The sequence below is a fragment of the Lineus longissimus genome, chromosome 15 (genome assembly GCF_910592395.1).
Source record: "Lineus longissimus chromosome 15, tnLinLong1.2, whole genome shotgun sequence".
NCBI lineage: Eukaryota > Metazoa > Nemertea > Pilidiophora > Heteronemertea > Lineidae > Lineus > Lineus longissimus.
Window position 1 is genome coordinate 6,692,471 of NC_088322.1, and position 27,900 is coordinate 6,720,370.

The 27,900-nt window shown below is 44.3% G+C and overlaps 1 protein-coding gene across 1 annotated transcript in view; it reads right to left on the minus strand.

The window, feature by feature from the left end:
- The window catches only part of LOC135499389 (uncharacterized), a 47,120-nt gene that overhangs the window by 4,841 nt on the left and 14,379 nt on the right, over positions 1-27,900 (minus strand). The window contains exons 21-52 of the mRNA XM_064790133.1: positions 23,131-23,486; positions 22,732-22,904; positions 22,239-22,398; positions 21,297-21,503; positions 20,633-20,881; positions 19,902-20,061; positions 19,075-19,447; positions 18,642-18,795; positions 17,966-18,184; positions 17,092-17,303; positions 16,436-16,581; positions 15,697-15,830; positions 14,542-14,814; positions 13,828-14,261; positions 13,173-13,415; positions 12,357-12,566; positions 11,715-11,889; positions 11,211-11,485; positions 10,313-10,465; positions 9,723-9,981; positions 8,153-8,298; positions 7,182-7,490; positions 6,592-6,781; positions 6,139-6,338; positions 5,465-5,651; positions 4,422-4,592; positions 3,432-3,851; positions 2,867-3,017; positions 2,528-2,670; positions 2,077-2,171; positions 996-1,200; positions 368-693 (exon numbers count right to left, since the gene is read on the minus strand). Coding sequence (XP_064646203.1) covers positions 368-693; positions 996-1,200; positions 2,077-2,171; positions 2,528-2,670; positions 2,867-3,017; positions 3,432-3,851; positions 4,422-4,592; positions 5,465-5,651; positions 6,139-6,338; positions 6,592-6,781; positions 7,182-7,490; positions 8,153-8,298; positions 9,723-9,981; positions 10,313-10,465; positions 11,211-11,485; positions 11,715-11,889; positions 12,357-12,566; positions 13,173-13,415; positions 13,828-14,261; positions 14,542-14,814; positions 15,697-15,830; positions 16,436-16,581; positions 17,092-17,303; positions 17,966-18,184; positions 18,642-18,795; positions 19,075-19,447; positions 19,902-20,061; positions 20,633-20,881; positions 21,297-21,503; positions 22,239-22,398; positions 22,732-22,904; positions 23,131-23,486 — 7,108 coding nt within the window. The remainder of the gene's footprint in view (positions 1-367; positions 694-995; positions 1,201-2,076; positions 2,172-2,527; positions 2,671-2,866; positions 3,018-3,431; positions 3,852-4,421; positions 4,593-5,464; positions 5,652-6,138; positions 6,339-6,591; positions 6,782-7,181; positions 7,491-8,152; positions 8,299-9,722; positions 9,982-10,312; positions 10,466-11,210; positions 11,486-11,714; positions 11,890-12,356; positions 12,567-13,172; positions 13,416-13,827; positions 14,262-14,541; positions 14,815-15,696; positions 15,831-16,435; positions 16,582-17,091; positions 17,304-17,965; positions 18,185-18,641; positions 18,796-19,074; positions 19,448-19,901; positions 20,062-20,632; positions 20,882-21,296; positions 21,504-22,238; positions 22,399-22,731; positions 22,905-23,130; positions 23,487-27,900) is intronic.

The following is a 27,900-nucleotide window of genomic DNA, read 5'->3' on the forward strand; positions in this document are numbered from 1 at the left end:
TTTTGACAGGAGCTAGAGGATCGGTAGTCTTTGAGTGACAGTGTGCACAGTTAGGGGACTGGGTTGTTTTTGATTCAGTATCAATGATATTCCTTATACAAGGGGAATAGTTTCAATGAACTATGAGATAGAAGAGACCTCTATCGGCAACGTTGTGTAACTTAATCTGACCTACCAGGCCCCTGCCTATAGTCTCCCATAAAGACAATTGGAAGAAGACAAAACCAGCTTTAAAAGGGAATCTGCATTTTTTACCGGCAGCACTGTAGGTCGTTTTTACCTGGAAGAAACCCTAGGCTAAATGAGGTGTACTTTTAAAAAACTTTTAGCAAAGGGGCCACATTTCCTTATAATGAATAACACGTACAGTTATCGTCTTATAACTTGCAGACGTCGGGAACAAATCATGTCCAAAATGTGCCACAAACATCTGCGGATTGTCTTTTGTCGACGTGACCAGGATCGTGAGATTGGCATACGTGTACAGCGCGGTGACATCATCCGTTCTGTCCTCGTACACCTCGATGGCGACCATATCCATGCCGTAACAGTCGAGACAGGGACGGTACGTAAAGAAACCGGTGCTGGATAATGTCGCGGTACCGGTGGAGGTCCACGCTTGGGTTGAGTCAAGGGACCACAGCAGGCTGTCGCCATCAGGGTCCACGGCACTAAGCTGGTACGAGAGTGTTCCTGTGGTATATAATCAGAAAGTTATCAATTGTAGGCATTATTTGTTAACATGAGGAAACATTTAAGAAAAGGCCTCACTTTGTGAACTTTTTTGCACTTGATCGGGAGTGCCCTACCAGGTAGCGATAAGCTCTCGTGATGACAAACTACTCCCAGTCAGTCCGATGCTTGAATGTTTGAGGTTTTGGGGTAAAATGTTACGATGATTTGTATGTTCTCATTACAAACTGTGAGATGAGAAACACGTTTTCATATTTCATGATCTACCTGGCCTGAGCCAAGTTCTAAAGAAATATACTAACCAGCATCCTCCTGTAGGTTGATATTCATGATGGCTGTCACATTTGGGGCATTATTCGGCACCTCCCTCAAGATAGTGGCGACGACAAATTGGGTCTCCTCTGCAAAATACTCTTCTGAGCTCAGTGACCTCCTCCGCCTACGTCTGCGTCTCCTCCGACGAGATGCAGCAGATACCGTCGAGTTACTGGTCCTTGTGCGGCATAGCTGAACGTGAAAGGAAATGTTTCTTTTGAGAAATTTGCTTTGGACAGAGTACACTGAATCTTTTTTTTGTCTCCTTCTACGGTTGAGGCAACATAAGTTATAAGTGACTTGCTTAAGGTACCAAGTAAAGATTCTGAGTTGGTTGTCAAATTACAGTGTTTGGATCAAGCTAGCCCCATGTCCTATGAGGTCAAGAAAACTGGTTTTGAGCACACACAGTTTTAACAGTTTCAACTCCTCTTTGTATTCATTAATAATTTGGGCATACCACTCATTTTCGAGATTCGAAGGAAAAAATCACTTATTAAGTGTCAATAGACAGCATTTAAATTTAAAGTTGTTATAAAGAGCAGTGCAGCCCTTTCAGGACAGGATTGGGGCCTTGGTCTCAAGCTCTTTTTGATTAAAGACATGATTTGTTCTTTAAGGCATAGTGTTTTCCTCAAGTAAAATGATTGACGTTAAAATACAAACTTGGTCGCAGCAAGGGTGGATAAAGACCATACAAACTTGGTCGAAGCAAGGGTGGATAAAGACCATACAAACTTGGTCTAAGCAAGGGTGGATAAAGACCATACAAATTTGGTCGAAGCAAGGGTGGATAAAGACCATACAAACTTGGTCGAAGCAAGGGTGTATAAAGACCATACAAACTTGGTCGAAGCAAGGGTGGATAAAGACCATACAAACTTGGTCGAAGCAAGGGTGTATAAAGACCATACAAACTTGGTCGAAGCAAGTGTGGATAAAGACCATACAAACTTGGTCGAAGCAAGTGTGGATAAAGACCATACAAACTTGGTCGAACCAAAGTCGGCAAAGGGGATTTCGCACAATCAGTGCCTTAGCTTACTCGGGTCGTAGAGAAGTACTCACTTTGGTAGTAAACTGCATGTTTGCTTCATCTAATATATGTCTATCATCTACACTGTCACTGCATGTCTCATTTGACACCATCCAGGCATTGGAATCTGCAAGAAAATGAACGTTACAACATGCCACTGATCCTTTCGACTAGCTTCACCCAACGTTTCTCAACTTCGATGATGGTTGCATACGTACTGACCAGACAAGCAAATTACGATATCATTTTTTTCAGTTCTTCCATTCAAAAAATACTTTTTCTGTTCGCAATTTGCGGTTATTTGAAAATCGACAATAATGAATTATTGGAAAAATTTGGCAGTTGAGAGTATTTATTCCCCACTTCAAAGCAAGCAATGTATCTTATAAAAGTATGTAACTGCTATTCTATGTAATTTGATCAGATGAGTTGTATTTAATCATGCTTTTGCGAGAGGGTGTGACTTCCAAGAATTGGCCTTACCTGGATCCCAATGAATCAACATGGGCATCACCTGATCACTGATCTCGCTGGCCTCGTATGACACAGTGACCTCCATGGCATCTGGGAGCGCCGTGTGGGCCAGGGGTGCCAAGTAGAAACTGTCTGATGGCATCGATGTGATTCTATACAACAGAAACAGAGATGGCTAACTTACTGATATCACTAGCCTCGTACAATCCAGTCACCTCCAGCGCAATATAGACACAAGCTTGTGTACCATACATTAGCCATTAGCATAGAAAGCTCATCTTTTCTACGAACACCGACCGAGGCAATATGTTTCGGAGGTTATGGAGTTTCAAACCAAACCTTGCTTACCGATTCTGCAGCAGCCTTGTTGTCATATCCGTCGTGGTCTGGGGGTCCACGACGAATGGTGAAAAGTCGACTGAGCCGCCAGATTCGAAACTACAAGTGAGATCTGCGGAGCTGAGGGCACCGAGGATGATCGACTGGCCCGATGACATTCCTGGGAATAAAAGATTCAGTCACATAGACTTTATTCTCAATCAGATGATTCCACGACGGCTGCCAAGACAAACTCTTGAAAATGCTGATTGGAGCAAAATTAGATCCATTCTCTATTTGCACAATCGCATGTGAATTAAAGGGATACGCCGTTTGTAATTACTTGTGGTCAAGTCAAATAGGACTCAACGAATACACAATGCCGTAGTGCAGTTATTGTGAATACAAATTTGTTTAAACTTGGTGTTTATAGTATTTATATATCAGTCTACAATGCCGTAGTGCAGTTATTGTGAATACAAATTTGTTTAAACTTGGTGTTTATAGTATTTATATATCAGTCTACACAACGACAATGCTGAAATTTATATTCAGTTTCAATTGAAGGAAGGGTCTCAATTGTCAATTCACCTACCTGATGGTGTTACGATGGAAACATCCCTCGACGAGGAACGTTTCTTCCTCTTTTTTTCATCAGACAGCGAGGCAGTGATGGCTTCTCCATTGGTCGACGACTCCAACTGCGCGCCATCATCTGTCACGGTCACTGTACTGACAAACTTATAAATGCAGACCTCCGCCTCATTACATATGCGCATTGTCGTGAACAGCGTGCGCCCTGGCTCCATTGCGAAACCGCTATTTCCGGCTGCTGCAACCTCAGTCAGATTTGTATCAGCGTTGGGAACGACATATGACGACAAGTCGGCAATCGCCGCACCATCCAGATAGAGGGAGCCACTTTTTATCTCCACCACCCCAGAGGCGTTGTAGCCGACCCAGGTGCATGGGAAGACATCGTCTAGAGTCTCGTTGGAGGATCCAAGACAGTATTCTGAAAGTGTACAGCTAATGATGTTGATTTTATCGATGCGAAAATGTGTGTTTTGTATTTGTGTCATATAAGCACTAGTGTTCTTGTTCTTAGTGAAGAGGAAAGAACAGTAATTTATTTCGTCATCCTTTTAAGGGTGGTGTGCAATGCCAATAGGCGCTTACGTGCTGATTGACTCCTTATCGAGGCATTGTCAGTCTGACACAGGACCAGACACTCGTTTGTGACCTTTGGTAAATCACATCATTTCGATCGCCGTATCCTTTGAATAAGGGGCAACATTGAAATGAGAAGGAAGATGGTGCCTTAAAAGGAACACCCTCCTAGACATGGACAGAAGAGAGACAGCGTGTATCTTTCATCTGAGGACAGGTCAGTGTAGACCTTAAGGCCACTTCAAGAGGATGAACATGGCCAATTCCGGAAGGTGCAAGTGCAACGTTTTAAATCAGACACCAGAGCACGTATTCCGGAACGGTAACCGGTGCAAAGTGTGAAAGCAGAAGAGGAGAATATTTTTTTGTGAATACTAAGTGAGCTGACACTTATGTTTGTCCTTTACAAACTTACCATATCTGTTGATGGTAGGATCTGCGGCCTTCGTCCATGAGACGCCGGCCTTGGTCGGGTCCTTGGCCTGTTTCGCAGTCTCTGGATAGACGGCATGATCAAAGGCCTCGGCTCCGGGGATGGTGTTGTTTACGTCATCGACAACCGGCAGCTCCAAAATGGCGGTTATACCTGAAGAGAGAGCAGGTGCAACTGGCTTAAGTTCGGGAGAGCAGTGTGTAGCAGTTCTTTGATACAAAGACGCCAACTGTAGATGCCTTACAAGTATTACATCTGTCTTCATAAGCCACCACCACTTTGCGGGAAGTGTATGCCCAGTTACTCAAAACCAGTTTTATCACTAAACCTGGCAATAACTTAAAGGGGTACGCCATTCGTAATTACTGTTGGTCCAGTTGAATAGAAATCCACTGATACACGATGCTGTAGTGCAGTTATTGTGAATACAAATTTGTTTAAACTTGGTATTCATAGTATTTGTATATCAGTCTACACAACGGCACTGTTGAAATTTATATTTAATATGTATTTTCGCAATTGGACATTTTTAAATTCAATTACAACTTCAAAATTTGTAACGAACGGCGTAGGCCTTAAACTTGGCGTTAAGTCTAAGGGCTTAATTGAAGGAGATGATGTAAAGTTAAGTTATCGCCGGTGTTAGTGACAACATTTGTTTTGAACAACCAGGTCATCACTAGACTAACATGTGAAGAAAAGACAACACTGAGAAGAAAAATTATCAGAAATATCAGCTTCAGGTAGTGATGAGCATAACTTAGTTCAATGTTTAACACTATCATAATTTAGAAATTTTCTGTAATTTTTCATATACAAATCAGATTCGATGGACTATTTGCAGAGTATAACAACACACAGCATGAGGAAGGGCTTATCCAGAGCATAAGCCAGCAATCGATACGCTGATTGTTTCTGGTCCTCCCCGACAGATTTTGTTGAAATACGGCAGTCTTAGATCGAAGGATAGGAAAACAAAAATATTTCAATCCATTTCTGCAAAAGCCTTGGCTGATGGAACTTACCAATATGGTCCACAACCATAGTCTCCAGGCGTGCGTTGTTCTTACACTTGACCGTGACGTAATATGTCGTATTGTGTTCGATGAAACCAGCCAACTGATCATTAATGCCGGAGGGATTAACGCCAGTTGATGTGAAGTTTTGGACATCTGTCATATTTGGTGCTGTACCGATTGCCCATTGGTATTCCTTGAAAATAAATTGATAAGGAAGTGGCACAGTGAATCTGCTAGGAGGCACTGCTGCAACATTTCTAAAGCAAGAACGGGGAAACACTCTTATCAACAGAACATGACACTATAAAGGTCCCTTTCACTATCACTTTCAAACCTATTCCTCAGCATGTGACAGGAGCACCATGGCGCCATGGTAGAGCGTCCAGGTTCAGGAAGGGCCTTCACTCTAAGAAATGAATAAATGAAGGTTTTTGAGCATTTGAAAAACCTTTTATGGTTTTTTGGCCAACACAAATATGCACCCTATAGAGATAGAAACTGTGTTCACAATCTCAAAAACCCATTTGGAGTTTTATACTTTACCAACAAACCTCTACGGGGGCAGATTCGTGTTGGCCAAAAAAAACTTTAAAACTTTGTCAAAATCTTTAAAGCTTTTCCAAACCTTCAAGGAAACATGAGAAAACGAGGCTAAAATAGTTCGAAGCATCTCGCTTTACCTTGATCAAACTCTCCCCATCGTCGCACTTCCACAATGCTTTGATTGTATCATTGGAAGCCTGGTACTGGACTGGGATTAGCGGGTCCAGGGACATGTCGATGTACATCACGTTGATTTCAACAGTAGGCGGCGTCAAGTCAATGTAGAAGCTCATTGATGTCCCAATGACGCTCTGACCAGAGCCAAGAACTGCTTTCACTGGAAGTTCAATTTATGCCAGTTAGTTTAGAACATCGGAAAAGTCAAGAGCCAAGTTGGCGATTGCTGTACAATGGCACGACAGACGTTTTGAATAAGTCGCTGATTGCTCTACAACTGTCCGATAGTTTAAAACAAGGGGCAAAGTTGCAGATGGGGGTACAGCCACATGGCGGCCATTATAGTGAGGTCGTCAATCGGCGTCATCTGCAAATTAAAGGTTAAGCAAGCGATAACACTGCCTGATACTTACAAGAAACGAAGTAAGGCAGAGACTTGTTATACGAAAGGACATGACCGGTCGAGTTCATTTCGTTTCTGACCATCGGCATGGAGATATTCGAGATGGAGAACATGATGCTCTCAGTGATGGTGCTGACGCATGTCTCATTACAGAAGAATCGATCACATGGGTTGTTGCACGGGACACATGGCACAACAGCCTAGAAAATAAAATTCGAAATTTTCTTTGGGAAACTGGGCTGTTTGGCAAGTTTCTGAATTTCAACTTAAGTTATATGTTACATTATCGGAAGATAAAAAGCTTAAAAAGGCATTAAGTCAATTTGTCCTGACATCAGCTCGAGAAAGGGGAATCAATTTGTGTTATACTCAAAGGACAGTGAATGTAATGAGTACAGAGAACTTTTTATCATCTGGATCAAGACCCGAGGCCAAAGATCATGAAATGCAATGCTGAAAATCCCTTTTTGCGAATACGCATCTTTGAGCAATGAGCTGTGATAAAACATTTTGAAATGGTACAACATCTACATGTAGAATTGGAATGGCGAACTTAATGGTTGGTTCCTAAATATGCCTCAATCTATCCAATATACTCACCTCAGAATACGGCATGATATCTGTGAGTCCTGGTGATGTTCCAACAGCAGCCTCATATCGTATGATAGCATTAGTGCCGCCCCTGAAGGGCGTTCCATAGCGGCACTCTAACTCGCTCGAAGGAGGGAAACGCACAGCCTTGAACCTCGCTTCGGTTTTGAATGCGGAGAACGCGTCGGCCATGGCGGGAATGTGGTTGTTGGCGTTCCAGACGTGCAGAATCATCTTTGTATCGGTAGACATCGCATCGATACCGCAGACCTCTACGATGTTGAATTCGTCCGTGAATACGTTGAAGCACCAATGAGGCTGAAAAGTGGGAAAGAACACGATATATATTTTGGCAAGAAACTGGATGTTCACAAAAAAACCCGTTGTTTTTCATATATTTCATATTGATTAATTCATTCAATGAGGATTAGGACGTTTGATTAATGCATGTAAATGGCTCAGAGAGTCGAGTACCTTTTGAATGCCCAACTGCCCTCCAATGTTACGCCAATGCCTAGCGTTGACGACATTGTGTCAACTGTTGTTTTCAAGCAATGTAACACAGGGTCTTAGGGATGTTTTTTTGTTGCGTTTCACCCTCTTGGTTGTATTTCAAGTACAAAATATTTTGGAGCCGCCAGGTTGTAGTGGCCTGTGCGGTCTGACTAGCGGTCATGAAGTCCTTGGTTCAAACCACACTCTTGTCATGAGACTCGACATAGATCGATCTGGATTAGTCTACAGTGGTCTACCGTGTAAATGCCCAACAACGTGATTTGGTCTGGTTCTATATTCATGTTTACCTCATAATGAGACCTACGTCATTCATGACATGTTGTGCGACATGATCTGGTCTGGTCTGGTTGGGTTTGGTGCAGTGTCACTATCCCTATATTGTCGTACGCAAAGAAGAAGAGTGGTTATGTAATCATTTGACTAGATGGCAAGGAGCTGCCTGAATTCTTTCACAGTTTTCTTACCATGCTTGGATCATTATTGTCTATGTTGAACTCCACTTTGTATGTGTGCCACTCCCGCGGGTCGAACAGGAGCTCATTCCTGGTGGACTGGAGGTCACGTGAGTCGTTGCCTGACCGGCACCATCCGACCGCATAATGCTTCCCACCTAAACGAAACAGAAAATACACATTCTTGTTGTTATTTAACCTCCAACTATTCATCATATCATTACTTCAACAAAACAAATGACTGGAGATGTATCATTTCCCTCCATTGTTTGCGGATGAGCCTCATTAATGCAGTAAACTTATGTACAGTCCCGGTCGAAACTGACATACCCTTTGCTTCACGAAGGTGCCTAGTAAAGCTGTGTGCAGTAATACACACAAATTGCTCGCATAACGCAGTGAAGGTTTCACGCAAATTACACTTTACATACACTAGCATAATACTCTTGGCGCGGGTTGTTTTAGGGTGTTGGCTTACTGTGGGGTTGGGGCAATTTGGGTGAAATGAAATGATATGTCTGGGGGTTGTGATGTTGTCTTGATTTTGATGATTGGGACAATCTGGGTGATATGGGTTGATTGGTCTGAGGGGTTGTGACCGGAAAAATCAAACGCCACTCCATTTTGACGAACTATTTCGCGAATGGTGAAGAGGCATTGGCGTGAAGTTACGAACTTAGTACAACAAGTGCAGCGAGCATAGTGGGTGGCAGCACCAGACGGTGGAAGTAGTTCGCCTAGGGTTTTTTCGACACCCTCCGCACGGACTCCACTCGTTCCGGAACACTCACTCGCTTGTTAATCTGCAGTGGTTAGCCTGTTTTTATTGCAGTAAAGAATTGGTAATCGGGATTTTATATAATATTTTATATTTGCCCCGGTTATTCATATAGGGAGATGTGCGCTACTTTGCGCCCAGTGCTTGGGTCGTGTGAGGCGGTTTGTTTTTTATGTAACGTGTATCACGTGATGAATTCCCATACGGTACTTCGAAAAATTAAGAGCGATTAACAACGTAGGTGAAAGAGTACGACCAAAATAAAGGGGGAAAATTGCGGAGATGGATGAATGCTTTAAACATACAGTGGCCCCAATACTTTCCCGGCTTATTTTTGTATAATCCCACACTTTCGATTTAATGGCCCCATATGCAAATCAGACCTGCTGAAATGGCCCCTTATGTTAATGAGTATGCCAATATATAGAAAGAACAAAAAAATGCTATTTCTCCGAGATCGCTGCAAAGTTCACCCATTTAACCCGGCGAGGACCATCTCCATATCAACCACGACTTTCAGGAAAAGTTTCGAGGTCATCCGATCTGAGCTGACGGAGGAGATGTGTGACAAACTATTTCAGCTCTACGTCCATTATAGTAGTGATGTATGCGAAACAAGGCGAGAGTAAGTTGCGAGTTTGGCGTAGTTTACTTGGAAGTTCTATAGTTCGTGGTTGGAGTATTTATTTCATCAAAAAGAAAATTTTGAAGTCAAAAGTGGACACGACTTTCAGGAACAACTAGAGTTCAGTTGACATGCAAGAGCAACCGTCTAAAAAGGTGAAAAAAACCCGAGACGCTCACCTTTCGAATGGAGACTCATGCCGCAAGACGTGTAGGCAGGCTGCTCTTCCCAGGCATCGTAGACAACCTGACCGGGCTTCTTATCCTGGACGACAAACCAAGGCACCGGGGCAGACGTCACCGCTGGCGTGGTGCTCGGCGCTTCCGTGATCGCAGTGCTGGGCTCGACAGTCGTTTCGTTGGTGCGCTGCGCCGCGAGCTGGGCCTCAACCATGAACTGCTTGTCCTCAAGGTAAGCGACACAATCGCATGTGCATGTCTAAATAGATTAATTGAGTATTGGAGATTTCACAGCTTTGGATGTTTATCAACGTCCTAGAAAATCCTCTCTTGACCACAAGTAAAACTACGTTCAACGATTGGTTCGCTAACAATGCACCTCCCCAATAGGTTTGTAGTACCTTGGCTAAAGCCAATAAAAAAAACGTGAGTTTTATAATTTAAATGGTTGAACTCGTATCAAACGAGCCATGCTTATGTCATCTTGTTTACAAATGTATATTGTAACTGTAACTAAATCATATTCAAACTCGACACTTGGGGTCAGCTGGACATCTGTTAACCTAAAAATCAAATTGGTATGGCCTTACCACAGGTACAGGGTCCTCAGCACAGCACAGGCAGTTGCCTTCAGTCCAGTCTTTCTCCGCCTTGTAGTTCACATCACCGAGAACACCATCGGGACCGTCCCAGAATACGATACTCGTTGCAACCTGGTCCCCCTCTGCAGCCTTGATATCAATCTAAAACATTTATAAAAGACAGAGCTAAACGTCGTCCAAACAAGCAATTTAAAGTGCTGTCACCTGTGATTATAATCGCTGCTCTGTGCGACAAAAAGATTACTCATCTGAGGAGGAAAACCTGGAGTGTAATCGCAGGGTTTGAAATTGATTGCAGGTTACATCTATCATCGACACTTGTCGCAGGTACCTACAATGACCATGGCACACAAGTGATATTCATCACAAACGATTCAAATCACTCGTTTGCGGGGCAGTTTAGCCTATGTCTATGAGATAAAAATTTATCAAAGTCTACCTTGCTAGATTTGTATTTGCAGCAACAATCAGCAAAATGTAGCGAGTTCACAGTTTTTCAAACATTATCAAAAAAACTTCCTCCTTTCCCAGGCAAGCTCAGCAAGTTGGGATACCTACATTATTCTCGGCAAGCTGGGGATTGTTTCTCTATGTTGAGGGGGATAATATAGTCTTAACCATTCGGGCATTGAGGAGTTGACATTCTCAGAGAAAAGTGATTGCTTTGTAAAGCCACGCCATTCGTTTAAAATTGAAATTTCCATATCAAAATTTCAAACGGCGTAAAGATGTACTGAATATAAGATTTCAACTACGAATACCTCAAATAACATAGTTTAGCAAATTTGCACGCATGATAACTGCACTGAGGCATTGAGTATAACTACACTTTTATTTCCTGAGCCAATACGAATGGTGTACCCCTAAATCAGTACAGGACGTGTACCTGGTAATGGCCACCATTGACCATGTCTGCGTTGCGGCTGTAGGCCCCAGAGTACATCAACGGTTTCTTTGTGTCCTGTACCATCGCTATAATGATCGTATCATTATCCTCGGTGTCTCTGATGATTTCCGATTCCCTGTACTCGATCTTCCAAGGTTCATTGCCGGGGTTGAGAAGGCCAGATGTCTCGATCACGTACCAGTCTTCAGCGAAGAGAGGTGCTGCTTGGTCTGGGCATGATGGGCCAAACGGCACCTGGAGGTGGAGGAAGTTGACTGAAACAAAACAATGATCATTAATCAAACTGACTGACATTTGTATCACATATGTGATCGACAACCTCTTTTTGTTGCCAGGAAAGTAGTGTTGTTGTTGGTCGCATGACGTATTGGACATGTTCGACCCTTTAGGTCTGACAGCCTTTGATTGCAGAGTGGGAGTCAGAAGGGCCCTTGCCACCTGATGATGCGGGACACGATTGGCTAAAATATTAAAAAGGCTCACCAAACACTTCATCCTCAGCCTTGTTCCAAACCATCGAGTCTAAGAAGTTCGTCCCAATGATGACCTCACCCACTGTTGGGACGGAGTTATCCAACAGAATCGGGTTGGAAACTGTCAGAATCATTCTGTCGGCATTGTTGATCGTACGCAGATGGATGTAGTATGGTGTAGCAGGCTGAAAGATGTTGGATGAAGACATGGATATATGAGTATAGTATAAGATCATATGAAAATACTGGTGTACGCTATCAGTCATCCGAGCGGTTTCAAAATTAAAGGCAACGAACTTCAATCTGTTCAATGGATTCATATTTACTGAAGATTGTCCACGATAGCTTCTTAAGGACTGATGTTGTTCACGTCCGATTAAGCAAGTTCTCGCGTTTCAACTTATCGCACAGGTAGGACCAGGCCGTGATGACATTGCCATCAGTCTTCTCACGGGTTGTTGCGAGATTGGACATTAAAATCGCAAAAATGAAAAATGCCACAAAAATATTTTTGATTGGAAAAGCTGAAAGATTTTTGCCATCCCAAAAAATAAAATCGCGAAAAAATTTTCTGAAATTTTCGCTGATTACAAAAATAAAATGGAAATACAGTAAAAAAATTGGCGGTATACAATATCGAAACGTTCCTGACCTGTAGATCCAACTCAACAAACTTGTAAGTCGTATAATTCCCCGGGATGGTGATCCAATCAACAAGGGTGGTGATGTTGGCCTCGTCGGCCATCTCGCATGTCGGTACATACAGTAGCGCCACCTGAAACTCTCTGAGATCGGAGTCTGCGTCGCTGTAACCCTCCCAACTGAACTCTAACTCGAGCGACGACGGGGCGTAGGTGACTACCTGGAAATTAGAGGTGAAATGGCAAAATCACAGAAATGATTAAAACGCCTGACATGATGATTATCTAAAAGGTTTTTGGCAGGATGCTCTTACTTATTCATGTAGTTATGGGGGTCCAAATAATTAATAACAGCCCAAAAATCACTTATATGCAAGTTGATACCAGACCAATAACCCCACAAAACTACTGACTTCTTCTTCCGGCTGAAATTGTCGTGGTCAGCCCACAATGAAAATTTATCGAGGACGATGGAAGTATCAGAATCAGAATAGCTCTGCTTAAAGGTCAACTCAAGGCAAGAGCTACATGTAGGGGGTCCAAGTGGTTATCTCCAGCTAACTCGGTGCAATTAGGGAAGTTTGAATCAGTGATAAAAATAATAAATGTACAGTGAGCGAATAGTGCCAATGTGCAATGAACGTGGAGCGACACCGATTAGCAACTTCATGTAACTTAATCTGGGCTCCTCTGACCCTGGCTATATAGTCTCCCTTTAAACATGCCAGGTTAGGTGGCGTTGAAAGGTGGCGTTGAAAGGTTGGTAAAAGGCCTGCCTCTTGCAATTTAGAATCTCAGTTCAGAACTGTAGCAACCGAGAAACATACCATGTCCCAGTAGGGGCCGGTCTTCATGGCGCCCTCAACTGGGTCAGTCACATCAACGGTGAAGTGCTTGCTCGTCATGTTACACTCGCCAGTCCCATCCGTGGCAATCACATACGCGTAGTATGTCTGCGTGTGCTCCATGGTCATATTGAACACCTCTGCAAGTTGGTTCTTGCCTACGTTACTGAGGTACAGAATGGGGAACAGGCTGGCTAGCTCAGCAGATGTGATGACTTTCGAAGTCTGGAACACAAGAAAAGGTAAATGTTAACAAAGACATGCTTAGTACGTCTGTGTGCCACGCTGAAGACATCTGCAGGTTGGTTGCTGCCCACGTTACTCAAGGAAAGAACAGGAAACAGGTCGAAGGTCGAAGGTCACTTCTCAACTGCCACATCCTTAAAGTTAAGTTAGATGCAGTGAAACCCACCTGGTGCCTGTGCAAGACAAGGGGCTCTACCAAAGTGACAATCTAGAGTAACCTGTGGTGTGTATGCACTTCTCCTACATGGCAGACGACAGAATTGCTAGCCAAAGTCTGGATTGCTCACCACAGCAAGATAAATTAAAGAGTAATTTGAGAGCATGATCAGCCTGAATATTTGTTAGATCATCAGCATTATGCAATATGTAACTGAGATGGGTTTCATCTTACCAAGTGCTTGCAGGAATAGCTACTTGGATCCGTCGAGTTTGAAATGCCAATGTTATAGAAAAGAAGTTCAACTTCCGACTTGAAACCGCTCCACTGCAGCTTCACGTAATCGTCATGCTGCCAAAAATCCTGAAGATCAATCTTGCCCGCTTCGACGCCGTTATCGAAACCGCAATAAAAACCATTGGAAGTAACCTCGACTTCAGCCAATGAGGCACTGTGGGCACGAATCGTGATGTAATACAGTGCAGTACGAGGGATCAAATCCAAGTCGAAGATGGTGACTGTCTTATTCTTTCCGACGTTGGTGAACGGGAGGATGTTGTCGCGAGTTTTCGGATAACGACGATCGCTTCCGATGGCAATCTCGTAGTATTCTACTTCCTGGTTACGATTGCCTTCTTCCTTTTGTTCTTCGATTATGCCGGCATTGCCTGAAAAAAGATTCGTCGTTTATCAGGTAAAGCTTACATTGAGATGAAATCTTAAAGGCGGGTTTCGTTCACACACAATGTTTACACTTGAATTGTTTCAACGCGAAACACAATATGCAACATTTTCAGCTTAACCAGACCATTGCCCATATAATGACTAATCCGTGATCAGTATTTCAGAGCATTCGGGCTGACAGTTCACCTTTTAATAATCAAAAGTGTTCAACATTTTTAAAAGCAGGTTCAGTTAAAATCCCTACGAGGCCCCAAAATTACCTACCAGATAATGTCTCGGCTCTCGCAGTCTCTACGGTCTGCACACCAAAGCCATCCCAGTTGGCCTTGACACTCGTGGTCTCCGGCAAGTACAGAAGATCATATCCGAAAACGTTTCCATCGTTGACACGTCCCGGGATGAGCGGATCTTTTTGGATCGTGATGCCGTCTGACCTGAGATTGAACTCCATGCCGATGGCGTTGATGCCTTTGACCCGGACAAAGAAAGTCTGACCGGACCCCATGTTCATCTCATCATTCAGAGCAAACGTGTTCACTGTTAAAAACGATAACGTGAACAAAATGAAACCTTGACTGTGCAGAAAATGCATTTGATTAATTCATAAAAAAATGGAAGTGACTATTTGGCAAGCCCGGCTCACCAAACAGCGCCTTTTTTCTGCCCCAGATGGAGAGCCGAACTCATGCATATTCAACCATCCAGGAGCTCATTATCATTCAAGGCAACACGGTCAGCAACACTGGAGTTACAGTGAAACGCCTTTAGAAATGCACACTAATGCATTTAACATGCTTATCAGTTAAATCACGTTTATGACTTTTTTTGTAAATCCATACAGTCATGTACATGTACATGCTTCTTCATGGATTATTGACCAAAACCCGAGTTTAGTAACAGAAATTGAATCGAGAGCGGGAAGTCGCCATTGTTAAATATGCGCATATAAATTCGAATATGACGTCACTGCTCTCTGATTGGCCAACATGTTGTAACCTCTCCGGCTCGCCAAAGAGGGTAGTATTTTGCCCTGTTTGGCAAGCCCGGCTTTAGTGCTGTTTGGCAAGCGGCTCTCCAAACAGGACAAAAAAAGATGCCTGTTCGGCGAGCGGCTTGCCAAATAGACCCGGCCAAAAAAATATCATCATTTGAACACAGTGTATAAGCCATTATAATGATTATCAGCAGACTGTTTGACCACAGAACTTCTCCACCCATATCTGCCATTAACACTGAAATTGCCCTAAATAGTTGAAGGGAAGCTATTGGCAGGTGCCAAGTAGGTCACATCAAGTATAAAAAAAGTCTGCAGGGCGTCTCTTCTACATGTATCTACATGTATCTCACATTCATTAAACATGTCTTGATCCGTGCTCTTCAATGGTACCATTTCTTGAACCCTTAAATAATTTATCGTACCTTGGGTGTCAGTCCATGGCTGAAGCTCAATATTGTCAATCCGGTAGATTGCCCAGTAGTACTTGATGATGGGGCACGGGTCTCCAGTGAAATCCCATCGGGCACTCAGTTGCTCAGAGTCCGACTGGAAATCCCTGAAGATTATTAAGAGGATGAGTTCAGAGAGACTGTGGCAAATATAGGATATCTGTGCATGCAGAAACATGCAGTATACTCATCACTTCAAAGGCTGAAGGAATGTGACATCAAGTGGGAAGAGGGCATTCGCATCAACAACCTTCTTCTCCTTCACCGTTCGCTATTATGCACTTGGAGCTGTTCTTCTTCAGCAAGTATACTCCTCCAAGAGAAGATGTGCGGTTTTTACGTGCAACTTTGGGAAGGTGGCAATTTGGTTTCCCTCCTGACTCGGTCTTCGATGGGAGACCACGCAAGCTACTCGAGTTTTTCACTTAATTCTGGGTTCTCAACGTGATCAAACCCGCGCCCTATTGCGTGGTAGCAGCGGTGTTAACCACTTGGCTACTTACACATCGACTGGTGATAGTTACATTGCACCAGCACACGAGGGGCTGATTTCGGCACCAGCTTGACGAACACGGCTAGAGGTCGGCCTGCCCTCCATTTGCTCTCTTCCTTGTGGTCAAGGCAGACTATACTCAATTTTAGGAAAAAAAGGCACTCTTTTTTGATGATTTCACACAGAAAATAAACAACCTCGAAAATCTTTGAAACTTACTTGTCACCGAATGGATCGTTGTTGTCCCAAACCTCAACAGGTTTAAGTGGCTGCAGGCCTTGGCCAAGGTAGGTCAGGTAGATACCGTTAGAGATGGTGATACTAAACAAGCCAGCACCATTGTAGCCCTTGATGGTCACAAAGATCTGCAAAGGAACATGAGCTGCTGAGCAATTGGCTGTTACAAGGAATTACCGAAGATATTGCTGCTTCACAGGTTTGAGAGGCTGCAGGGTTTGACCAAAGTAGGTCAGGTAGAAAGTGATGCTGAACAATTCTGCACCATTCATGGTCACAAAGATTTGCAAAGAAACAGGACATACAAAGCTGCAGAGTAGGCAGAGTAGTTTGCTGTCATAAGGAATCACCTAACTGAATGACAGATAGGTGCTCAGCAGGCCTTGACCAAAATTGGTCAGACAGATATCATTTGAGATTTTGACATTGAAAAATCCTCAGCCATCGCAGCTCATGATGATTACAACGATCTGCAAAGTGCAAGTAGGCTGCAGAGCTGTGTTGGCCACTATCAGGATTCACCAAAGAAATCATCATTGTCTCAAAACCCAACAGTGAGGAACCGGAGGGATATGCCGTCGAAGTAGCTGATACTTAACAGTTCAATTAAAGAGGGGGAAGGGAGACAAAATATTTACCTGTCTGACTCCATTCAAGTCGAGATCAGTAATCACGTAATGAGTGGACGAGACAGGGATGTCGAAGAACTGCTTGATGTTGGCGCCCCCAGGGCTTGTGCCGACAGCAAGCTGGTAACGCGAAAGACCGGTCTCGTCATCGGTGAACGGTGTCCACGCAGCGGCGACTTGCGCCAAGGACTCCTGGCAGATGGCATCGATCTCCATGCAATCTGAAAGATAACAACAATAACAGGTGTAGTTCTCAATTAATCAACCCGGACAGTCATAATCCATTTACGGCTGGATGGGATTTGAACCATTTTTTAGCATTCTTGATGCAGCGGCAGGAATGCCAAGAACAAGCAGAGCAAATCCTAAAACCACCTATCAGGGGCCTCAAGTATTATACAAAGTTTACGTTGTCACTTGCCATGATTCAATCTTCACAAGTTGACTGACTTCGGCTTGAAAACACGACGTGAGGGTGAAAAGTGATATTGTGAAGGGTATGTAGCCCTCTCTTTGGAAATGACTCGTTAAAAAAAGTTAAAGTTTTTGGTTTATAGTCTGATATCGACTACGATATAGGTTATCATCCGACTTTACACTTTAACCCTGGTCTGTCCTAAAACCTTTCAGTAGACCTCAGATGTGCAGCTCAGCCAAGCAGCGCTACAATCTGAGCATTTCTGACCGCTACCCATTTATACACCTAGGTCCAGAGAGGCAAGTGAGACAAAGAGACCTGCCTACAGTCTCATGCCGACAGTGGGGATCAAACATGATCGCATGATTGCGATTGGTGTGGTACACATTTGGCTCTTAATAATGCACTATCCCTCTAAATATGACAAGAAACCTGCTTTCAAGAAGGATTTATTGTACAACTGACCTGCCTCTGTTTCACAAGTGAACGACTGCTCATCTCCATACATGCCGCGTTTCCAATCAAGCTGAGAGATTCCAGCCGTCTCGACGATAACGCCATACTTGGGTGGTGTGTTGTCGATAGCGATGGACTTGGAGTAGGCCCAGACCTTCAAACCTACGCTGTTCTCGGCTTCTACTGTGACGTAGTATTTCTTTTTGTGCTCAAACGGCGCCAGGAAATCTGGAGAGAGATGAAGATGATTTTCACTGCTGCAACCTTGCGAAAAATGATATCCTGTCTGGAGGTTAAACCAGTAATTGATTAGCTTAATATGTTGGCAGGTCGTAGCAATCCTCGTACTGGCAACTGCAATAACTCCTAATTATCACAGAGTGCTGCTGAAATTTTTCTAAAAGCTCCTAAACGCTTCCTGAAGTTTTTTCTTCACAGGTAAAAAATTCGGAAAAAATTTCTAGGTGTATCGCTAGGCAGAAATAAGGCTTACGGTAATATCAAGAGTTGTAAAAGTATTCTGGGACTAATAAATGGTTTTTTGAGACTCCGAGAGCCTTGATAAAAAATAAAGAGGTCATTTTCAGTCACCAAAAAAGCAATTTACATGATTGATGAAAATCTCCACAAATCAGATAATTTAAACACAAATTTCATCAGTAAGAGGACGAAGAAAAGAACAAACTTGTGGCCATGTGTCGATCCATGCTTGGGTCCACATCAGCGTATGAATAAATGTCCTCGAATCCTTCCTGGCTGCCAATGGCAAACCTGTACTTGACAATCTCACTCTGGGCCTCAAAGAAACCATACCATGTGCATTGCACCTCAGTTACAGCCTAAAAGGAAGGGAGAGTCAAATCAAGATTATTCAGTGGCCATTTTTTAACTTTGGCAGCCATCTTGGATTTGAGGCAAATTCACCGCAAAGTTCTTTAAATAGTAGTCTATGACTTCGAACGACGGATTCAACGATGAAACTTTGACTGAAAATAAGTTTTGCTCTTCTGAGACCAGTCTAGAAGGTTTATATTTGAGAAATGAGGTCAGTGAGGAAATTCGAAAATCAAATTCTTTACTTCAAAGTCAACTCTCATTGCACTACAATCTGTACTTACACTGATCTGTCTGGGGCAGACGACCGTGCCTTCAGTAGGCGGTGTCGTGTCAATCGTGATAGTAGCAGAAATGACTTTGGATGCAAGTCCGACAAAGTTAACAGCATGGACAGTCAGAACATTTGGGCGTCCATCAGCAACGGGTTTAAACAGAGCATTTGGGATGTTATCAAAGTACGCCGGCTTAATCTGTGCGATGTTCTGTACGCCGCTGATGTCGTCACCTTCAGGGTGGGTGCCGACAGAGTATGAGGCCGCGGTGATGTAACTGGTTTGTTCCGTGTAGTGCCACTCCGCGGTGTAAGAGTCGACAGACATCTCGTAAACGACACCGTCTTCACCAAGTTCAGCTGTACCGTCTTGCATGCCAACGCTGTGATCAAGAATAAAAAATGGCATTTTGCCTACAAGCTGTTTCAAATGTGTCACAACATTATATGCAGGAGCCAACTGGACAAGATCTGATATGTGCCTTTTTTACTCGCAGTACATACAAGACCTACCACATATCAGTCACTGGGAGAGCGCAAATTTGACCACTTAACTACTGCTACAGTCCCCATAACTTGGGTGAACTAGGACAAATGACAGTGAAAGGTGCCTTCATTGGAGCCAGCAAGTCATCTATGACAGATACACGAAACAGACGATGTGACAAAATTAGTGTGAAGAAATAGACTACTAAGACTAAATAGACTAAAATCCTCTTGAAGATATTCAATTGTTTGAGGCTCTCTGCACCATTATGACCCCACAAAGAAAATTACGCCAACATCAACATCTTTGGCAATAGTCAAGCTTTTATAAGTTAAGAAATAACAAATTACCTTTCTAGGGTGATGCTTGGAGCAGTCCTGTCAATGACGAAACCATCTGTCACGCATTCCAGGATGTTATCGCCGTAGGTGATGCCACGAACGGAGGCGTAGTACCACACGTCAACCTCCAGGTCGACACTGACGGTGGCCTTGCCAGCGCCAACAAGACCTGGCAAAGATAGAATGACATAAGATAAGGCGGTACAACTATATCCCCGCTACAATTACAGCCTCTTGGCAATGTGTAATGCCAGGAACTTCGTACAATGTAAGGGCTACAATTGTACTGGAGCTGTATTTGTATCACTTTATCTTACTGCAGGCAGTATGTTTAAATGGTAATGTGCTTACTGTAGAACAGAAAAATTTCACGGCATAAAAAATGTGCGAATGTCGAGCAATGGACATATTCGTGGTAGAATATTTTCGCAGGTTAAAAATACTTTTTTCCAATAACATTAAAACCTAGCTGATCATGGATGCATGCCGCTGTGGTAAATGGCAACAATGACATGGAATTCTTCTTGAAAAGCTAGAGATTTTAGCGGCAGAATATTTTCATGAGCATGAGCTACTCGCGAAAATATCCTGCACACAATTTTGTTCTGGTCTACAGTATCACATCCACGCATTCGCCCAATTTCCCATAGGCCTGGCCGAGTGAAATCCCCGAAAATAAAGCACTCATAAATCTTCAACACTTTAAGTTAAAACAGTACAACTCTGCTTGTTACACTCACCGTCTCCGTCGATATTCGCTTGGGTGGTGGGGTCATTCCTCAGGACGATGCCGGCCTCAATGAACGGCTGCACGTCCTCATGGTGGGGTGTCCTACCGATGGCCCACTCAAACCTCTTCAGGCCATGGAGCTGGCTTTCAAAGCCCTCAAACTGTATCGTGACAGTGCTTGTCTCCTTCGTGTAGGACATGTCGATGCCCATAGAACTGTAGGGGTTTTCTGTACCTTCTGGTCCGTCAATTGCGAGACCTAAGGAGAACAATATTAGAACGATGATAATGATAATAATATTTAGTTCTTATATCATAGTGCTTTTCCATGTTCTTTTGAAATACCATATCATCACCTGATCTCCACAGAAATCAATCAGGGGTTTCGAGGAGCAAGTAGAAGGCGCTCACTTGAACTGCTAGACCAGTAGGGGAACAAATAGGAAGAATGAATTGGAGCATTGTTCATCGCCTGATGACAAAACTTTTTGAGCAGATTTTCAGGTAATTTTTTATCAATATATTCAGTATTTCCTGAAGCAGCGCTCATAAATTGAGTCATTAATTTGGGGCGAAATCAGTGAAATTCGCCAAGGTATTGCAGTTAACAACCAACAACAGTACCTCACCTCATTTTATTCCCACTCATACACAAAAGAAGAAATAATACTTACCAACTTTGTCCTCATCCACGACTATAAGACCATGCTCGCTCGACAAGGGGCTCGACCACAGGCCTGCCCCATTCATCGCCTTGACGGTCAGGTAGTAGAGAGGGACTTTTGGGTTTTGTGACCGGTCAGTCAGGGGCAGCACAAGATCACCGATAATCCCCTGGTCCAGGTTTTTCATGTTGACAAAGTCGGACACATCGGTACTACCTGAAATAAGTTGGAGATTTCTTTCTCATTGATTTCTTGTTTGATTAATCCAAAAGCGATCTGACCCAAGCCTTCTACTTGCACGTTTTATCTTAACAAGACGACATAGAGTACATAATACAACACATAGGCATGGCTACCTCAGAAATATATGTATGCCTATCAGATCTGGCGCTCATCACGGTTTAGAACTTAATTCTTCAAACGTAGATTGTGGTTAGAGCGAGGTGTTTCTAGCAAACCAGGAAGTTGTAGGTTCGACTCTCAAACCAATGATATCTCTTTGGGCCAGGCACTTAACCCCAATGCTTCTCTGGCATTCATCATTGTTTAGATCCTAATTCTTGAGATTGTGGATGGAGGGGGAGGGGGACAAAGTGGTTAGAGTAAGGGGCTTACAACCAGGAGGTTTGAAGTTTGACTCTCGCATAAATCAGCACTGGTTCATTTTTGTCTCCCTGGGTACCAAACTGGCAGATGGTTTATATCAAAGTTAATCCTTTAGAGCCGATATGGGCAGCCAGACATACTCCCAAATGATTTGAGCTAGCACCAGAAAGGTCAGGCCAAGGGTAAGGTATGGTTATTTCCAAAATATTGGATATGACACCTATCCCGTTTTATGATGAAACTCATTAGTTGTCAAAGGGACTTTGAGAAACGAACGTAGGGTAAGCGCAAAATAAAATCGGCATCATCATCATTATTATTATCAGATTGTTAACCAATACTAACCTGGAGATGTGCCTACAGCCACCATGTACTTTTCAATTCCTGACTGCCCATCAATAGCCTTCCAGCTTCCAATGATGGAATCTGTCCTCGCCTGCCAGCAATGCTCATCAACAACCTCCTCAGTGAAGCCGGAGAAAACGCCAACATGCACAAATTGCATCTGGAAGATACAAAATCCAATATTGTAACCCTGCAATTTTCGTGATATAAAATATCAATGATGATTTTCAGTCGGGGGGGGGGGGATGAAGTAGAGCTAGATAATTTTTGGAACCATCTTTCACTACGTAACTACTTCAAGGTAGCGATTAATTGCAAGCCAAAGGCAATGTCAGTCGTGATATTGAATATGTAAAACACTTAACATCTACATCAAGCATCCTTATCATATTGTGGTATTTGAGGAACTATGTCCATGGCCCGGTTGTTCAAAGTACCGGAGTTGACTTGAGAGAGATGGAAGAGATGTATACTGAAGACGACGGAAACCTACCATGGGGCCAGTTTTATCCACTTTGAAACTGTTTGTCTTGTAAACAGTAGATAGCTCCGCCTGATTCGTTGCCATATTCTCCGTAAAGTATGCTGCACCATTGATGAGACCAAGACTGTTCTCTTGAATTGTCTTCATCGTTTTAGCCTTCTTGATGTATTGTCCGACAGTTTCTGAAAATGAACAAAGAAACTATTGTAAACAACCAAATTTTCACCTCGCTTTTTTGATTTTCAAATTTCTGAATAGAGGAAACCAAGATCCAAATCCAAGATGGCCGCCAGCTGGTCCGCTTGACGCTTGTTATATTTGACAACTACTCACGTATTTTCCACTCAAATAATGTGAAATTTCAGCCAACTTCTGCTATTTAGACCAACTTAGATTTTTTGGGCCTACCTGGCTTCTTCGGTCTCTTAGTTCCTTGGTACATCTCATAGAGGGCGAGGTCGTACTCTTTTACACCAGATTCCTCATCATGGAAATCCCAATTGGCGGCCATATTGTCATTGCTTGAATAATCAATATCGACCTCCGCAGTCGGGCCATCATTCAAATAGATCAAATTAGGTGGTGTTAAATCTACGACAAACGAGTTAGTTTCGGACTCGATGAAGTTTAGAGCGCCGTTGGTGGTTCGCAGTTTCGACTTGATGATGTCACGATGATGAAGATGGAAGTGGTGCCAGGTTATCGCCTCGTCAGGGAAGACACTCTCATACGAATGTTCCACTTGGAAATTCGAACCCATATCCCTGGAATAAAACGATAAACTTTTCAGTCAAGTCATTTGAGAAAGCTAGCTGGCCCTTTTATTGGGGGCAACTCTTAAAGGTGACAGGACTCTCTCCTGGCAGTTAAGAGACCGCTGGTTTGAACTCCACAACCAGCCTGAAATCTAGGCAGTTGTCTTACTTCTCCAAAGTAAAAAAAATCGGTACCAGTCAAATAGTAGTGCACCCCCCAAAAGGACTGTTAATGCCGGCGTAACAAGATGGAAGAGCTCTCCTTGTCTCTAAAATGCTCCAATGGCAAGCGAAGACAAAGCCTCTGGCAGCCAAGTTCCAACCCTGGCCTTCCCGTGGCGGGGGTGTTCTCACCAACAGTGGTGGTGCGAAAGGTGAGTCCTGGCGCCTCAAAACCAGAAAGCTCTGGGTAGGTGGAGCTCATCAGCCAGGCAAAGGCAATTCATCTAGGAGATAGAAAACTCTGATCAAAAACCCGGGTAGATGCCGCTCGATAAGCCCCGGACGGCAAGGCAAAACTCAGGAAGGAAAACTCAGACATAAAACCCGAGTAGACCGGACGCGTCAGCCCAGTGCGGCCAGTCTAGGAGACGGGCACTCCAAAGAAGAAAGCCAGCACCGAAGCTGATGGATGCCAGCCTTGATGGCGTGCCAAATCGGGCATCCACGCATAAACGGAAATGATCATGTACTAGATATCACTAGAGCGATGTGGTGTCGTCAATATGGGAGACAGCCAGGTATCGATGGTACCGGGCCCTCTGCCTCGAAGGGGCCCAACCCAAGCGACTGGCGGCTCTGTACATCCCGATGTGATTAGGGGAGGTCAGAGAAGTGATACTGATCACAAAATCCGGATAATGCATTGGAATACAGAAGGAGTTAGAAGAAAGAAGACCAACCTCCAAAACTTCCTCAAAGTACACGAAGTAGGTGCCTGCTGCATCCAGGAGGCGCATCTTAAAAGTGCCCACCACTTCTCTATTCGAGGCTATGAATGCCACCGCCACGACAGAGAAAATCGAGCAAAAGGGGGAGTTCTAACTCTGGTCAAGAACACCATCGCGTTGGCCGAAACGAACAGGGGGACTCAGCAGGAACAGAGCACATCACTGTGAGGCTTGCCTTCCCAACAGGGAACCACACTGTCTGCAATCTCTACCTTCCAACCGGCAAAGTACAACTAGAGGACATTTCACCAGACACAGAAGAGTGGCTCACGGTAGGGGACTTGAACAGTCACTCTCCGAGTTGGGGATACACGGAGCTAAACTCCAAAGATGAAGAGGTTGAGCAATATGGATGATCAACAAACCAGTTGACGACCCCAGCTACTACTTGGGCTTGGAGGAAAACCAGCAGACCTGACCTTGCCATCGCCACGGACAAGATCCAGAGGATAACCCAGCGAGAAGTCTTTCAACAGCTGGGAGGCAGTGACCACAAACCCATCATCCTACACATTGGCAGACAAGGACAAGTAGATGATGCCAAGTTGTCACCAAGCTGGAACTTCAAGAAAGCTGATTGGAGACTCTCTGGCACCCTCAGAGACCAATGCAGCCAAGAACTCCAACTCTTCAAGCGGAATGTTGACAAGAATGCTTCCATGTTCACATCTTCCATTCTTGCGGCTGCCAAGAAGTCAATCCCACGGGTAAGAAGGTGCGACTGCAAGCCATACTGGAATGCAACCCTTGACAACCTACACCACAAGTTGTGTGAAACCAGGGAGGACTAGGAGAGCCATCCAACAGATGAAAACGTGGCCAGACACAACAAGGTCAAAGCGTAGTTCGACCGTGAGAAGCTGCAACAAGCACGCAACAGCTGGAACGAGAAGACTGCTTCATTCAGCCTTGAAAAGGATACTGCATAGCTCTAGCAACTTACGAAGACTCTGAACGATGACAACACAGGAAGGAGTAAAGTCACTTTGCAATCAGGGAAGGGACTTCTCACAGGGAAACAAGCCGCCAACCTGACCAGTAGCTACCAGCAGGAGAGTGAAAGCAAGGTCACCAGAACAAGAGCAAAATAGGTGAGAGATATGACTGACAACATGAAAAAGGCACAGATCAACCCACCGAAGTACATGACCGATCATATCACACTACAGGAACTAGAGGATGCCCTGAGAAAATTGCAGAACAAGAAAGCCCCCGGTACCGACGGCATTACCAACGAGATGCTGAAGAACCTTGGGCCCAAAGCTAAGGCTGTCCTTCTTGAGATCTTCAACCAATGATGGAAACGAGGACGAGTCCCAACAACGTGGAAGGAAGCACTCATCACCTCTATTTCAAAGGAAGGAAAAAAACACGAAAAACCCCAAAAGCTACAGAGGATCGTCAACAGTAGGCTCATCTGGCACCTTTAGGACAAGTCACTCCTTACCCCATCACAGCCCGGTTACAGACAGCATCGCAGCACTGAGGACCAGCTAGCCTACCTTGCCCAAGAATAACGCTTTCCAGGAAAAGAGGCATGTCTTGGCTGTCTTCTTTGACCTGTCGAAGGCCTTCTACATGGTATGGAAAGAAGGGTTACTGTTCAAACTTCCGGGCTCCGTGAAAAGATGTACACATGGGTGCGAAACTTCCTGTTCAGCCGATTAGCCAACATTGATGGCCCCCTAGCAACCGTGTGAGGCTTAGAGAAGGAGTACCACAAGGAGGCGTATTATCCCCAACTCTCTTCCTGGTCTACATCAACGGGATAACTGCAGCGTTTGAACAACATGTCAAGAACAGGCTCCATCCAGATGACTTAGCAGCCTGGGTTGTCTGTACAAATTTACCTGCAGCCAGAAAGAGAGGCCAAGCAATCGCCAACCAGGTGGAAGAATGGGCCGAAAAGTGGTTTGTGGATGTCAACATTGCAAAGACGTCAACAATGCTCTTCTCACTCTCCACAAAGAAGGAAACCACCGATCGCCACTTTGGAAATCAGCCGATACCAGAGGTTGAACCAACGGTCTTCCTAGGTGGCAAACTGGACAAACGACTAACCGGGAATGCACACATCCAGTCTGTCCAAGAAAGAACCATCAAGAAAATAGCTCTGATGAAAAAGCTTGCAGGGACGTCCTGGGGAGCAGCCATGAAGATCCTGAAGCAGGTCTACACTGGAGCCATTTGACCAGTAATGGAATATGCATCCGGCACTCGGATGACGGCCTCCAAACAACCAAAGCCAAACTAGGCAAGGTACAGAACATGCGCCTGATAATCATCTTTGGAACCTTGAGGAGCACACCCATAGATGACATGGAGAAAACAGCCAACATTCAGCCTCTAAAGACGAGACGAGAGCTAAAGACCATCACCTAGGCTGAGAATATCAAGCGACTTCCCTCCCATCCTCTACACCAACAACTCCAGAAAGAACCACTGACCAGGCTGAACCGCAAGAGCTTTCACCATATCACCATGTACCTTCAAAGTCACCATGAGTACATACTTGGAAAGGACCAGGAGATGAGTGAGGATCTCAAGGTAACAAAGTGGACCCCTGAGAGAAGACTACCAGAGTTCAGAACAACAATTCCAGGGATAGTCTCAAAGGAAGCCAACCAATTGAAGTCATGAAGGCTCTAACTCTCGAGATTATCGATGTTCAGTACCCCAACCGCGCATGGACCCATGTCTACACTGACGGATCATCACAGAATGCTGTCAGGAATGGAGGAAGCGGAGTTTTTGTCAAACACCCTGACAGAGAATCGCACTGCGTCGCAGTCTCCGCCGGCAAACTTTGTTCCAACTACAGAGCTGAACTACAGGCACTCACCACCGCTGCTGACTACCTTGCTAGGAACTGTGCCAAGTGTGGAGACAACATCGTCCTAATGACCGACTCACTGTCAGCCCTCAAAGCTCTCCAGAGCAGGAAAGCCAAAACACTGTTTGACAGCCTACTACTAGCAGCATGCTCCCGCAGTTTCAACCCAGGATCTCATAAGCGGAGTCCAAGACCCTCCTAAAGGCCAGCTACAAGGCGAGCGGGAGCTGGCAGACTGGCGGTTACAGAACAGCACAGGATAGCATCCACAAGCTAGACCGGAGGAGCCAGGTGACAATATACCGGCTTCGGACAGGACAATGCAGGCTTAACAAACACCTGAAGCGACTAGGAATCCGAGAAACGGCCAACTGCGAGTGCAGCAACTGAGAACAAACCCCAGAGCACATTCTAAATACCTGCCCATTACTAGAGCCGGCACGCAGGAAGTTCTGGCCCGACGAAACAACACTCCAGAGGAAGCTGTGAACGGTGACGACCTGACGCAAACTACGCGTTTTTTCGATGCATCCACACTGCAGATCTGATATCTGCCTGATCAACCGAACGCTGAAGAAGAAGAAGAAGCTTGTAGGGCTGGTTGAGCGGCTCATTTGAGATCAACTGAAACAATTCAGGA